Here is a 15,327-nt window from a genome sequence, read left to right on the forward strand (position 1 = left end):
GACACACGGAGGTGCTGAACCCTGAACACTCCCCATCAGGCTCTAAACTACGCAACATAAATATTGCATCTATAGGTACTTACCATTTTAGCCTTAATGAAAAAGATGCGATGAGGATTAACGGAGTGCACCTTTATTGGAGGAGTCTCACAGTATAGTGGAGAAAGGGAACTGCTTAATGTCTACAACCACTGAGAACTTATTACCTTTACATTACACCTTTGTAATCCATTAGAGTTCCGACTTTTTGGAGACCATTCAAATGCCAGTCAAATGCTATTACAGTCAATACTGTTGTATTCAAGTTTATTGCTTAAAGACCTCTTCTTTGGGAAGCTCTAGACATTTCCAGCGCCGTATGGCAACTTTAGACTTTTCTGTTTTACTGTATTCATCCAAAACCCTCTGGAGACAGACTCTCATCAGAGTAACTGTGTTTGTTTCTCGGTTCTCCGACAGTATCAGGTCCAAGGTGTCCCCAACTTTCACCTAAATAAAGAAAAAAATGGAAGTAATGAGAAATGAGGTAAAAGACACAAGTGGAAAAACTGAGAATTTAGGGTAAGAATATGTAACTTGTAGTCAAACATCACTCACCAATTTACTTTTCTTGATGAGTTGCTGTCCATTTAGCCTGAGCTTGTTGTCATAGAAGGAGACCTCAAGTTTACTGTTATAAGACAAAATACAAACCCCATCAGTAAATCCTGTGATACTGAAACACCACTCAAAGCATGGGAAATGAAAACCAACAGCAAATATGTTTTAAAGAAACTGCATCCTTCTGAGCTTGGACAATATTTACTGACTGATATCTATTTGTTTGTAAGTGCTCTGATTGGGAATTTGTCAGCGTAGTCCTTGTTTCTTTACATTTAGACAGCTTATAAAGAAAAAATGACATTCAAGGCTGTGAGAGTCACTCACTGGCGTGACATGTCCAGGCCAGCTTTCATGATGACATCATAGCGAAAGGACTGAACATATTTTTCCAAGTCTTTATAGTCCTTTGGTAGTTTCTCATCCACCTCATCTTCATAATCACTGTCCTCCTGGTCTTTTTTGTCCTCGTCTTCCTCTTCATCTTCATCTTCCTGCTCGTCCTCCTTTACTGACCTAGCAACACTTTTCTTCTTGTTGCTTCCAAACCTCAGAGGATGGACGGACCAACCCCTGACAGTGTCTCTGCCACAGAGAGCGGGCCTGCTGTGACGGCCAAGTGCGGGGAAAGCCGAGCAGCCCCACAGCTGGCGTGTGTGGATGGTCCTGGGACACCATTCAGCCTGCCTCAGTCCATATCCAGCAGCCAGCAGGTGACGGGGGTTCAATCTTCCAAGCTGCCTCATGGCAAGTGCCTGCACCACCAAACTATGCATGTTGGCCCTCCACCCAGCCACTAAGAAAAACAACATGGACGGTTAGGAAGCATTATGCTAAATAACCAATCTCGTTGACACATGGTATCAACATTCGTTAACAGACTGCATTCATTAAAATAAAAACATATGCATTCAGTGTCAAGAGTTAAGACTTGAGATTAACTGACTGAGCTATTGCCATCAGGGGTGTACGTGTTAAATCACCTCTTAAACTCATTTATCAAGTGCTGTTTACAAGGTCAAGATCAATATTTTAGACTTGCTTTCCAAAAATGTCCAGAATCAGTCTATAAATTCAACTAGATGAATGTGAAGTACTTTCTTTTTTGATTGCTAAAGCACCTTTGTGTTATGTAAGACTATTTGCATTATAAAGCTGCAGCAACCAAATCCAAATTTACCTTCAAAGTAAAAGCCTCATTTTATTTCTAGACCCGGGTTGTGTCGCTCATGTAATAATAGATTTTACATTTAGGACTGTTGCATTAATTATTCTGTGAAACAAAAATTGCAAAACTATGTATTTAACGGTTTGTGTTAAACTATGTTAAATTACGTTTGTTGATTTTCCGGATGAGATTTTCTTCCTGCCAACTTGACATCAGCAGACAACAAACATTTATGGAAGGTAGCGCTATCCAAGTTAAGGAAATATTGTATTTGGTCTGTTAATATTAGCTGCTGTTGGTGAACCTTTAAGCAAAGGTTGTCTGTTATTGAATAAGCTTGACATCGTTCAGGGTGAAGTTGAAACCTAGCTGAAGGAGATACAGCTAACTAAAGTTAGCTTTTTCTTCAGTGAGCTCGTGCACTCATGTATATCAGTCCATGTGCAACACACCACGAGCTTGCTAACCCATACACAGTATAGCCGGTTTTACTTTGCTGCTAAATGTCAAATATGAAGCTGCTAACACGTAATCAGTATTTGGTAGTCCACTCACCGATTGAATATCCTTCTTCTTCTTCTTCTTCTTCTTCTTCTTCTTCTTCTTCTTCTTTGGATTCAGCAGACTCAACGCTGCAGTGGCGTATTGCTGCCCTCTAACGTTACTGTTTGATAAATGATCACGTTAATAGTTATTTGGGTCATTCCAGAATTTGAGGACATTTCATGTCCCACATATAAACCATACACTTGTTGTGTTAAATATACAATATAAAAATATACAAAAATGTATATAAAGTTGCAGAAAAAGTTTTTATATCAAACACCCTAAAAACACCCCAAAAATAGCATTTTTCTTTTATTTTATTTTTAATATATTTCCAATCTTTACACTCTTGATGGAGTGTGGCACTCACACAAATGCAACCCTGTTACTCACATTATGAGATTAAAACAAATTCATTTCAAATACATCTTTCTTTAGTTAAATATCTAAGTGTGTCCATTCCTTGACAGTGGCATTGCATTGTGCAGCTAGCATTAATTCCTGAGGTAAAAGCTAAAATTAGCATTGATTTGCAACCCTGTTACTATAATTAGTAACAGGGTTGCATTTCCTTCAGTTTACTCTATTATTTATAGTAAAATGTCAAGTGTATGTATAATTTAGCATAATATAATGTTTTAAATGTATTACTGTATTTTCCATCTATCCATCGTCTACCGCTTATCCGGGGTCGGGTCGCGGGGGCAGCAGCTCCAGTAAGGAACTCCGACTGAGGGATCCCGAGTCGTTCCCAGGCCAGTGATGAGATATAATCTCTCCACCGAGTCCTGGGTCTTCCCCGGGGTCTCCTCCCAGCTGGACGTGCCTGGAACACCTCCCTAGGGAGGCGTCCAGGTGGCATCCTTACTAGATGCCCGAACCACCTCAACTGGCTCCTTTCAACGTAAAGGAGCAGCGGCTCTACTCCGAGTCTCTCACGGATAGCTGAGCTTCTCACCCTATCTCTAAGGGAGACGCCAGCCACCCGTCTGAGAAAACTAATTTTGGCCGCTTGTACCCATGATCTCATTCTTTCAGTCATGACCCAGCCTTCCTGACCATAGGTGAGGGTAGGAACGAAGATCGACAGGTAGATCAAGAGCTTTGCCTTCTGGCTCAGCTCTCTTTTCGTCACAATGGTGCAGTAAAGTGACTGTAGTACCGCCCCCGCTGCTCCGATTCTCCGGTCAATCTCTCGCTCCATCGTGCCCTCACTCGCGAACAAGACCCCAAGGTACTTGAACTCCTTCACTTGGGGTAAGGGCTCACTCCCTACCTGGAGTAGGCAATCCATGGCCTCAGATTTCGAGGTGCTGATCCTCATCCCAACCGCTTCACACTCGGCTGCGAACCGATCCAGTGACTGTTGTCATCAGGACCACATCATCTGCAAAGAGCAGCGATGAGATCCTCAGGCCACCGAACTGCAACCCCTCTTCTCCACGACTACGCCTCGATATCCTGTCCATGAATATCACAAACAGGATTGGTGATAAAGCGCAGCCCTGGGGGACGCCAATATTCACTGGGAACGAGTCCGACTTACTGCCGAGTATCCGGACACAACTCTCACTTTGGGCATACAGGGATATGATGGCCCTCAGAAGTGACCCCCTCACCTCATACTCCCGCAGCACCTCCCACAGTATCGCTCGGGGGACCCGGTCATACGCCTTCTCCAGATCCACAAAACACATGTAGACCAGTTGGGCGTACTCCCAGGCCCCCTCCAGGATCCTTGCGAGAGTGAAGAGTTGGTCCGTTGTTCCAAGACCAGGACGGAATCCGCATTGTTCCTCTTCAATCAGAGGTTCGACTACCGGCCGAACCCTCCTTTCCAGTACCTTGGAGTAGACTTTACCAGGGAGGCTGAGAAGTGTGATACCCCTGTAGTTGGCACACACTCCTGGTCCCCCTTTTTAAAAAGGGGAACCACCACCCCGGTTTGCCACCCCCTAGGCACTGTCCCAGACTTCCACTGCAATGTTGACGAGGCGTGTCCACCAAGACAGCCCCTCCACACCCAAAGCCTTCAGCATTTCTGGACGCATCTCATCAACCCCTGGGGGCTTTCCACTGTGAAGTTGTTTGACTACCTCAATGACCTCCATGTTTTATATTTATCCAGTGTATATTTAAGCAATAGCTCACTTCAGACCGTGATATATGCTCATTATATCAGTTAAGGGTAAGGGTTAGGGTTAGGGTTAGGGTTCGCGTCGGGCCGAACCACGCCCCTTAACTATGATATAATGAGCATAATGAGCATATATCACGGTCTGAAGTGAGCTATTGCTTTTATAAAACGGTTACCAAGTGGGGCAATATGAAAGAAAATACACACTCTAATTTAAATTGTTTTTATTATTAAATAATGATGTTCAAAATAAAATAGTCCCTCTGTTGCCTTCTGCACAAAACATAGTGCTGACAGCTAGCGCGCTAACAGCTAGCGCGGTGTTCTGTTCGTTTCGTTTTTTTTCCATTTGGTCTACCTGCTCTTCACGTAGCTCTGCATGTTGTCTTTTAGGGGCTTTTTTCTCTGGAGATAGGCACTGATCAATCCACTCCTCCAGAGTAGAGAACATTGTACTATACGGATTGCATAAATGGACGGTCCCTTGTATTGGCGCATGCGCGACTGGAACCCGGGACCAGATTGAACTGTAAACACGTCTGTGTTTCAGCCTGTATAGTACGTGTTTGATTATTGTCATTTCACGCTGATATTATTTATAATAAAAGCAACCGAACGAATGGAACTCTGTTCTTATTTACATAGTAAAGCTTTGTAAGTTTGTTTCTTAACGGACGTAATTTAACAGCTGTAACGGTTGTAGCTTTTTCTCAGACGCGGAGGGATACTGACTTGTTGTGAAAAGTAACTACAATTCTACCCGTGATATACGCTCATTATATCACGGCTAAGAACCAATCAGATTGCTTGATTTGACATGTCCGTTTTATAATTGATTATATCCAGTTTGTTGTTGTGTTGTATAAAATATTATCAAACAACATTATACTACACTATATTACACTACAAATAAAACATATACAACAAACAATAAAAAGTGTACATTTGATTCCTTAGCTGGCCAAATCACTTTTTTTGATGGTTTATTATCTGTTTTTCCTAAATACATAACAAAAAAGAATAAAATGAAAGGTTCATTTTTCAAAAGTGTTGATGTCTAAATTGTCCTCCAATTCTGGAATGACCCACTTATATTTTTTATATTTATGCCATGGTTTTTTAAAATGATTTAAAGTAAGATTACTACAGCAAACGTGAATATAAAGTGTAATGTATATGTACTGTACAGTATATATGAGCTCTAATTATAACAGGAAGAGTAAACATGCTCTGCCCCACATTTATATACAGTATTTACACACATTCAGTTTGTGACTTGTCATTGTAGGAAAAGTGACTGTGACATGTCCACATTTCTTCAGTCAAAATGTGAGGATCCACGCCAGCAACATTTCTTTAATATACATGGGTTTGCCCCAAACATTTATTGCAACTTTAATTTTTCCAGCATAAGATCAATTTGAATACATATTTAAAAGGTAATGAAGTTATTTATACAACCCATGTGATTATAATGACAAGAACATGTTTTTACATTTTACAAGAAGCTTTAAGTGGTTGTGTATTGTTTTATATCTGAGCATTTGTCATATATCAACTTGAATACTTTATTATTTTAAGGGAATTTATATCAACATTCAGCTTCACTGCAATTCATAATGTCTAGTGTCACTTCAAGTGCATAATACTGGTGTAACAACAATGTAAGAACAAGATGGCATTTGCTAGGATGCATACAATATGTTCCTGTAAAAAAAGTCAGTATATAAAGTTTGTATTATGTCCACGTGTAAACATAAGTGCATTTGCATCCTTGCATATCTGCCTGTAAACTCTACTCACTATCGCTATCTGAGCACATTCAATATACAGTTAACAGTGAAATCACCGTCACAGATATAAAATGGAGCATTCTTCCTTTACTATAGACACATAATGGACATATACTACAATATATCATATGCTGGTGGTTTACATTCAGGTATGTTTTATGGTTACTAACAAATTGTCTTAGCAGAAGGAAATCATGCAAATATGAGCACAGATTTGTGATGATATTTTTAAAGGTGTAATAATGGTAGTGATTGATCTGACCTGTTGAAATGTATTGTGGTATCAATGTAAACCTGTCCTCGTCTGTTCTGACCAGAAGATTTATGTGATGACATGTATATGTCTGTACCACAGTTGCCGGCATGTTTTGAACTGGCAGTAGGCCGTATTAAAAATAATTTGATTTAACAATTAATTATTAGTTTGTTAAGGTGAAGGCTCATATGACGAGACAGTGTAAGTGCTCCAACAATCTTCTAGTTTCTGGGTCAGTGAAGACAAATCAGGTGTCAAATGTTAAAGCAAAATTCCAACCTAAAACTATGGGCAGAAATATGTGTCGCTAGAAACTGAATTTGAATTACTCAAATTGAATAATTGCAATCAAAATATATTTAATAAACATTACATTCAGTTTCGAGCTTATTGGAATTTGGTTTCAAACTCATAAATTCAATTTCAAATCATGCTTTTCAGATTGAGTTCTTCAATGCAATTATTCAAGTTAAACAATACACATTCAAATGATGCAATTCCAATTCAGTGACAATGCAATTATTCAGGTTGAGCAAATAAAAATGATAAAAATGTAGTTACTATTCACACATACTGTATATCTGCCCACATTAAACACCTTAATAATGTTAAAAGCTTTTCTGACTTTTCTTGTTTCCTCGCAGATATCCAAACTGTGACAATGTGTCATCACAGTCAAATCCTTCCAACACCTCTAGTGGAGGTTTGTATGACAAAATGTTTTAAAAAACATGCACTGTAAACATCAACATCCAAAAGAAAGGCGAGTTTCCCTCTGGAGCTGCCATATAGCACCAACAGTCAACAGTCAAACAGGGACAAATCCCTTGTAGAATAAGAACATCAGTTATACCAAATTCTCCATCCCACAATAGCCTCAATAGAGCAGAATACAATGCGACCACAATAAATGTTTGCTTTCAGTAAAGGGCACAAGTCTTATTTTATCTCAATTAGAACAACGGTCACTCTGTTTTTACTATCTTTATCCCACCAAATCATAAAACGCACAGCAGAAAATAAGTTTATACCTGTTTCCTGCAGTTGTCCAAAGGCATTCTGGGGAATGCACAAAGTCATTAACATAAGTAGGTATATGTTTTGAAAAAAGTAAAATTACAACACTTCACATCAGTAATGTAAAATTTCCAACATCATAGATTAATATAACGTGAGTGAGTTACATTATCCAAGAGATCCATTGTCTCTTTTGGATTGGAGGTTTCCAAGTTGACTGATATCTCTCTGTGACATGCATAAGTGCAACATATTTTATTGATATTCTTCCTTTCACTTTTCACTTAAGATGGTATTTATTGTCACAGTTATTGTTGTAATGATCTGACTGGTCTGAACAAATGAGATGTCTAAACCTGCCCATCTTGTCCGTGGCATCGGAAAAGGTCTTATGAGGTAACTACAGCTTCAGTTTCATACGTACGGCACATATGAGACCTTAAAAGCTATGGCAATGATGTCCATTGTAACAGTCTTTGTCTGCTTGGTTGTCTTGGGAAGCCAAGCAGATATAATCTTTCCATGTGTGTGTGTATCCTAGTAGGTTCATACACCACCATCGCTTTGTTCTCCACTCACTAATCACTGTTATTGCTTTGGTGATTCACACATTCAGGATTCAGAAATTTGTTTCAGATAGTATGACAATACAGCATGAATCTGTGTATCTCTCATTAAGAATTGTTTACTGCGCACTGGTTGCTCACCTGGTGGAGCAGGCGATCCGTATACATAGTCTCAGTCCTCAGGGGTTTGAATCCAACCCTTTGAATGTCCCTTTGCTGCATGATATCGCTCCTCTCTCCCCTTTTCCCACCTTAAGCTATACTATAATTAAAGGCACAAAAAGCCCAAAACATAATCTTAAAAAAGGCTTGGACACTCTGTATCTGATGTCCAAAGTGTTTGTCTGCTACAGAAATGCTACTGTTTTTTCAGTGTGATTGCATAGTCATAAGGAAGTCTCCACACAGGAGCTATTTCTGTGGAAAGACCTGTGGCTGTGGCAATTCTCGCTACAGTGGACAATGAGCACTGGGTAGCAAAGTGCGTCCTCATACTCTGGGGGTTCCTCATCATCTGTTGCGAGGCGCTCTGATAGACAGAGCGTGTTCTCGCTGGGACTCTCTTGGTCATCCAAGCTGCCGCTCCTCCAGAAGCAGCTGCGCTGGGAGCCGTAGCGCCGCGCCAAGGAGAAGCGGCTGCCGCTGAAGGGGATGCGGGAGCTGGCACCGGTACAGATGCTGAGGGCGCTCCTGGAGAACACTGATGAGCAGCTGATGGCTCTGTGGCAGCGCTCACAATTCTGACGTATCCCGCTGAAGGTGGACGGGCATTGGGCCAGGTCCATTAGGCCAGCCTCGGAGTAACTTGGCACCAGTTGCTGGTTGGACCGAATATGCCATTCCAGTTCCGTACTGTCAATGGTGTTAACACGAGGGATACGACGCCAATATGGCCGCTCATCACATGGGGTCACAGGGAGGTAATCATGTCCAAACAGCTTCTCAACACGATAGTGGACATATGCAGTGTGATACTCTGAGAAGACTCTGAGAGGCCAGGAGAAAGTGAAGAAGGAGGCAAACCAGAAGACATAGTGGGACAGATACCAGGGGTGGTGCTCTGGGTCCGACAGCACCATGACATGCTCCTTCAGGTCAATGTTTTTCAGGTGCATGCCCTCCCTGGCTTCCATGTAGTCATCAAGGCCCTCATTGTCCGTGAAAAACCTGGCTCGTTGTGTAAGGTAGGAATTTTCAGACTCTACATTGGCGAAACTAAAACACTTGGTGAAGCGCATCTTAGTGAGAGCAGACTTCTCCAAGCCCAGCAGCTGTTTTGAAACATCTTTGACATTACAGTGACTGTAATCAAATTCAGCTTCTGCGACATGGGTGTTGACACGTTCATGGTAAACCTGGGTACTAGTGTAAGCGTCTCCATTGCGGTAGCGTGTGACTTGTCGTGTTCGGCGAACATAGTGATAGCTGATGGCCTTCCACCAGATGCAGGGATTGGCTTGCTGCATCCTTTGGATGCGCTCATAGATGCCCTCCACATCCACTTTGTGCTGCAGCTCGTTCTTCACATGACAGTGCCAACACTCCACAAGATAGACTAAATAGAGCATGCCCAGTAGGGCCAGGGGGATGTAGATATACCCATCAGAGCAGGGACTGTCATGGTACATCATGGATTTCCCTTTGAAGGCACTGTCAAAGGTGAGGCGGGTCACCTTGGTGACATAACACCAAACCATGGCTCCCATGCAGCCATACATGAGAATGGATAGGAGCAGGCATTTCCAAAAACTCTCCCGGCATAGTGATTTGCTCAGAGATTGCTTTAGGGGTTTTTGCTGTTGAGTCAAAGCACAGACAAAACAAAAGAGGAAGTGATACAAAACTGTTGTCATATAATTGATTATCTACCTAAAATGGAATTGCAACATATGTAGCACAATAAGGACTTTTAACAGACTTGGGCTAAGAAATTCCCTTGTTGATAACAAGAAAGTTCTTTCAGCTCTGTCCACATGTCATGCCATTCTATAGCTAAGTGTTGGAGGGATATCTGCTGGCACACTACAGCAGATGAGAGATGAAAGACCGGTGAAGAAACGTGAAGGACCACTTTACTCGGAAATGATTAAGGTATATGCTTGAAATTGTCATATGTCAAACAGCAAGCATATTATTTGTAAGACCAAATCCCTGGCAAATCATTTACCTGCCGTGTTTAGCATTCTGTCCACATGGATCCTTTAAAGCCATGCGCCATGATCTAACAAACAACAAAGGGAATGTGTACATAGGAGGGATGCTAGAAAAATAATACCTCCTCTCTGGTGTCCTCCTCGAAAACGGTGGTCGTACTGCTTTCACTCGCTGTCGCTGCCGATGCTGGAGGGGACATGGTGCTGGCAGCTATTGATAATAATGACAGGGCGTGGAGTAGGAAGAGGAAGAGATTTCACTACCTTGCTCTGCATAGACCCTCAACCAAGACGGGCAGACGTGCATTACATGTGTTATCATTAAGAGCCACTCCACCCGAAGAAAAGCTCGAGACGAGTCGACGGAGGCATGATCGGTGAAGCCCAACATAAAGGGATCTTTCCGGTGGCTGAGAAACTAAAAACAAAAGCGGCGGGGGTGTCTATAGGAAAGCCCGCATCCTGCTCGCTACTGTTTCCCTGTCACTGCCGCAGTAACATGATCGTAGATGATTCTGTATTAGCTGGTACTTATTACAAAATGAACATGTCCGCTGTGCATATATCAGAGTGTGCAGGGGGGGCGGCGCTGTTAGCGAGCTGTGGAGAGCTGTCCGCGGTGCTGGCTGAGGCAGGTGTACGGTGAGATGTCGTTGCATAGGCTAAATCTGTCATTTAAAGGGAAAGTCCGCCCTAAATCTCAGTCTTTAAGACTCTACAGGCAGAAACAGGTTTTTTTATGCACCGGTTAATTTTATGCACTATTTTCCTTCCATCACGTCTTCTTTCAGACTAGTGTAAAGAAAACATCCAAAATACACATGTGGGTGTTTATTGTATTACCTGTGTCTATTTTACGTCTGTAGATCTCTCCTAAATTCATCACAAGTTTGCTTTAGATAATGCCTCATTTGCTTATTTAAACATAACATTTCATAAAACTTGTAATACAAAACTCAATTGGGGAACTTTGGTGTTATATATCTTTTATTGTATTTTATTATATTCACCTGTAGTGTCTTGCAAAATGTATTTAATTTCACAACACATATCTTTAAAGATAATTTTCTCAAAATGTGTTTTTCCTCATACTCTGAGCCAGGAATCTCCACTTCAGTAACTCTTACATGCTTTCCAGTTTTATTCCTATCTATATTCTTAAGGTTTCACATATCATTAACAGCCTGATTTATGTCACATTTCTAACTAAAAACATGACAAAAAAATATTATTTTTGATGGCTGTTGATATTATTTTCTGATTTATGGAGTGATGCAAAGAGATATCCGAAATTCTCTCTGCAGAAACCCTTTGACTCTAATATGTCAACAAAATGAAACAAGAATTTTGAATTGTTGATCAGGTAACACTTTTGTTGGTGGTTAACAATGACTCATAATGACTTAATTATGTCTGCTCGTTGACTTTTTCTACGCGATATTTCATGAAAATGAACTGTATTCAAAATGTGGGGTTGTTAATCAGAAAATGGCTCCGTGTATCCCAGTCTAAGGCTACAGACTAAAAACGATTTTGGCTGGATTTCCCTTTTAAACTTTAAAAAATAAAGTAATGTTATTAGAAATTAATGAGGATGTAATACAAAAATAACAACATGTACAAACAATATAGTAATGCTATGATGTGGTGGTAACTTAAATACATATAAAAAACATTTAAGTGATTCCATAAGTACTCAGAAATATGTTTAAATATTAGGCCTATTAGATGCATTTATTTGACTTCAGATTACTATAATTAACAAATAATTTATCATGTATTATTATAGGTTAAGATAAACTTAATTAATCCCTTGGTCAAATTTACAAGCTACCAGCAGTATAAAAAACAAAGAGCTGCAGCATTAGAGTGACACAAACATTAATGCATCAATAATTATAATGCAGGTCGTTGTACAGAGTACTTTACTTTTTGTTCTTGTAGATTTTGAGTACTTCATCCACCTCTGACCTAGTTCCAGCTTCTAAATTGTGAGGATATGCTGCTTTTCTTTGTGTTACAGCCTGTAGTAAAGGGAATATCTTTGGGTTTTGGACTGTTGGTTGGACAAAACAAGACATTTAAAGACATTGCCTTGGCCTTTAAGAAGTTGGGATCAACATTTTTCCCTATTTCTGACATGTTATAGACCAAACGATGAATCAATTCATGGAGAAAACAATGGGAAGATTAATCGATAATGAAAATAATCAGATGCAGCCGAACAAAGAGAACAAGTACTCATCAAGCAGGATTATTGTAACTGATGTATTCATGTCCAACATTAAATTCAGTATCTTAATGTTGTAGTTGGTGAATGTTGAACTTATTTATTTTCTGTTGGGTAGTTTAATATAAAATAAAGCATCATGTTTTATACACTAATCACACATTTTGATTGTAAAATCTGCCCCTCCAAAATAACTAGGAACTAAATAATTAGATAAATGTAGTGGAATTAAAAGCTTATATATGTGTTATAAGCAGAGGATCTGTGCTCTAAGTCTTACAAGATAAATCTTGGACATTGTGTGATTTAGTGCTGCTGTGGGCTGCAACAAAGAAAGCAGCTAAAAACTACAGCATTTCCATTACTGATTTACACTTGTTGAAATTAAACATAAATACCAACAGTTACATTAGTAATCTTCCACAGTATGTCAAATGTCTTTGTAAGTATTTAAAAATGTGCATGAACAAGGCAGTTTCCAGAAACCAGTGTACCAAACATAAAATCTGCTGCAATAGAGCAATGAGACAGAAGTATATATCAACCTCTTAAAACAAAGAAAAGGGTTGTATAGGTACAGTTCACATGTGTAATTGTGGATTAAGCACACCCAATCTAGTATGAACATCATTAATAAAAATACTTAGAAAAACATGCATCTTCTCATAATTCAGATCAATGTCCTGAAAGAGACTCCACCAGATATCAAAATCATATGAAATTATGGGTCACAATTATACAACATCTTAAAAAAATACAAAAATATTTTCAGAAACCATTTCAAAGTCTCGAAGGGTAAAATAAATGTGTTTGTTTAGTTATTTAAATGAAGTTGCTTGCCTTTTGTTATATACATGCATGTGCACAGTTACACATATTGACTGTTTTGTTGATGTTTTATGCATTTAGAAATATATGACAGGTTTCAAATTATTATAAAAGTATGAACTTAAAAGACACTTACAATTAAATTATAGTGAGTTCATTTTTCAGGGAGATTAATCTGAATCAAAGACTGTAAAGCTGTAGTCCTTTAAAAGAAATAGTAAAAGAAGCCACTGAAGAGTTTGTTTTAACCAGATACTTCAGATAAGTCCAAGACGATCTTCAGCCGCGGGGCTATTTCTTCCTGTTGTGTTAAACGGCTACTCCTTTTCCCAGGGTCTCCTTTTCTGATGATGAAGGGAACCCTCAAAGGGAAAGAGAATAAAGGTTATGACTGATACAGCATAGTATTGCAGCATATGTCAATGTTGTATTGATACACGGACGCCAAGTATCAATGTTTTATTACATACATTGTTAACATTGTAAATACAAATTAAACTTTTTAATAAGAATTTGTGGTGCTGAGTTTTATTCTGATGCGGTCAAAGGGATTGGCAGGAAGTTTGTCAAAACAAAGATGGAGACATCAAAGAAAGAAATCAGAAATCTGTTCCGAAAACGTATTCTTATTAGATGAAACAGTTGTTGACAAACTGCATAATTATCAGATTAAAAAAATTAACAAATTGCAATATATCGCAATATACGTTATCGCGATACTCAGCATATCGCAAATAGTTTTTGTTTTTTAAACTATATAACCCAATAATATCGTATTGTGACTAATTATCGTGATCATATCTTATCATTGGGCCTCTTGTGATTCCCACCACCAGGATTCATAGTTTTTGATCATCTTCAACTCTGAGACGCAGAGAGAGACAGCCTTAAATTGCACTTTGAAACTGTGCCCGACCTACTTACCGAGTACATGTTGGAGAGGTTGTTGAAAAGCTCTTGGCCTGCGCTCACTTTGTTCCTCACTCCTCGTATGGTCCCATTCTTGCTGCAGATATTAATCCGTTTGTTGCTAAAGAGCATCTCTCTCTTGGCACTGGCGTACAAAAGCAGGTCATCGGGTGCACAGCCGCTCTCGTCCACACTGGTGTCCACCATCAGACCGTTCAAGTGGCGATTGGCCTCGCTGGTGGGAGGCGAGCTCCCCTGCTCTGCCTCTGGACTGCTTGTGCAGTCAGAGTCCGCTGAGTCCGACACTGTGCCGCACCAGGCCGTGTCATCCTTGAACACCTCCGCCAAGACCCGGCCGCTGTTGGCAGACGCCACTCTGAACCGAACTGTTTTCCCGGACTTTTCTTTCCCCTCTTTCATTTTTGGCCCCTCCATTGAAATATAAGACTGTCTCACATGTTTCAAATCCCATTCAGAAAAGCCAGGCGTGCTCTTTCGGCCACAGCCAGGCTGAAGTGCAATTATCAAACAATAATATCCCCATTGAAATGGGCTGAAAATACCCCGAGTACAAAAACTAGACACCCAAATGGTTAATAATACATGAGCTTCTGCCATGGTAACAGCTAAAACAGGCAAACAGTAAATTGATATTACCAGGTTCAATTATTGATCAAGGTTAGTTTTCAAACAGCAGGTAGACTACAGACCTGTGACTAGTCTTTTAATTCCCACAAGTACCCTTAAAGCACTTAAGATAACCTTCTGTGCACTTGGCTTCCACCTCCATTACCCCTTTCTGTCCCTAAAGTAAGAATCATTTATCAAACATCTACAAACTTTCTGTATAGATTACATTATAGGATATCTTTTTTGTTTGCGTTATAAATGGTATTGATTTGTCTTAAGAAATGTTTTTCATCACAATAATCAGTAGGGTTTTTACACTAGAGCGGGTGGTTACAGTGGGCATATGTCGCCATTAAATAAAAGCAAGAAATCCATAAAATTGTCACAATCAAGGCTGTAATTATAATAAATATAGCCAAAAGTGCAATCCCCGAAATATATATTGATAAAAAAATCATTTTTTTTTGTTATGCCACCCAGGGAAACCACACACC

General features: G+C 39.9%; 2 protein-coding genes across 3 annotated transcripts; both read right to left on the reverse strand.

The window, feature by feature from the left end:
- Positions 1–277: 277 nt before the first annotated feature.
- LOC115027572 (uncharacterized protein C6orf203 homolog) lies at positions 278–2,413 on the reverse strand. 2 transcript variants are annotated; one of them, XM_029460973.1, is made up of 4 exons: positions 2,324–2,413; positions 928–1,396; positions 598–670; positions 278–489 (listed from the first exon to the last, which is right to left on the reverse strand). In XM_029460973.1, exons 2-4 carry the CDS (start codon positions 1,374–1,376, stop codon positions 307–309), a joined length of 705 nt encoding a protein of 234 aa, XP_029316833.1. In that variant the 5' UTR covers positions 1,377–1,396; positions 2,324–2,413; the 3' UTR covers positions 278–306. The 2 variants fall into 2 exon arrangements, with proteins under 2 accessions (XP_029316833.1, XP_029316832.1); XM_029460972.1 differs by lacking the exon at positions 2,324–2,413 and adding an exon at positions 1,936–2,243.
- A 3,244-nt stretch (positions 2,414–5,657) lies between these two features.
- tmem151bb (transmembrane protein 151Bb) lies at positions 5,658–10,807 on the reverse strand. Its single transcript, XM_029460971.1, has 2 exons — positions 10,359–10,807; positions 5,658–9,879 (listed from the first exon to the last, which is right to left on the reverse strand). The coding sequence occupies exons 1-2, from the start codon at positions 10,434–10,436 to the stop codon at positions 8,470–8,472; spliced, it is 1,488 nt and encodes a 495-aa protein (XP_029316831.1). The 5' UTR covers positions 10,437–10,807; the 3' UTR covers positions 5,658–8,469.
- Positions 10,808–15,327: the final 4,520 nt, after the last annotated feature.

Source organism: Cottoperca gobio, chromosome 22, assembly GCF_900634415.1.
Source record: "Cottoperca gobio chromosome 22, fCotGob3.1, whole genome shotgun sequence".
Classification (NCBI taxonomy): Eukaryota; Metazoa; Chordata; class Actinopteri; order Perciformes; family Bovichtidae; genus Cottoperca; species Cottoperca gobio.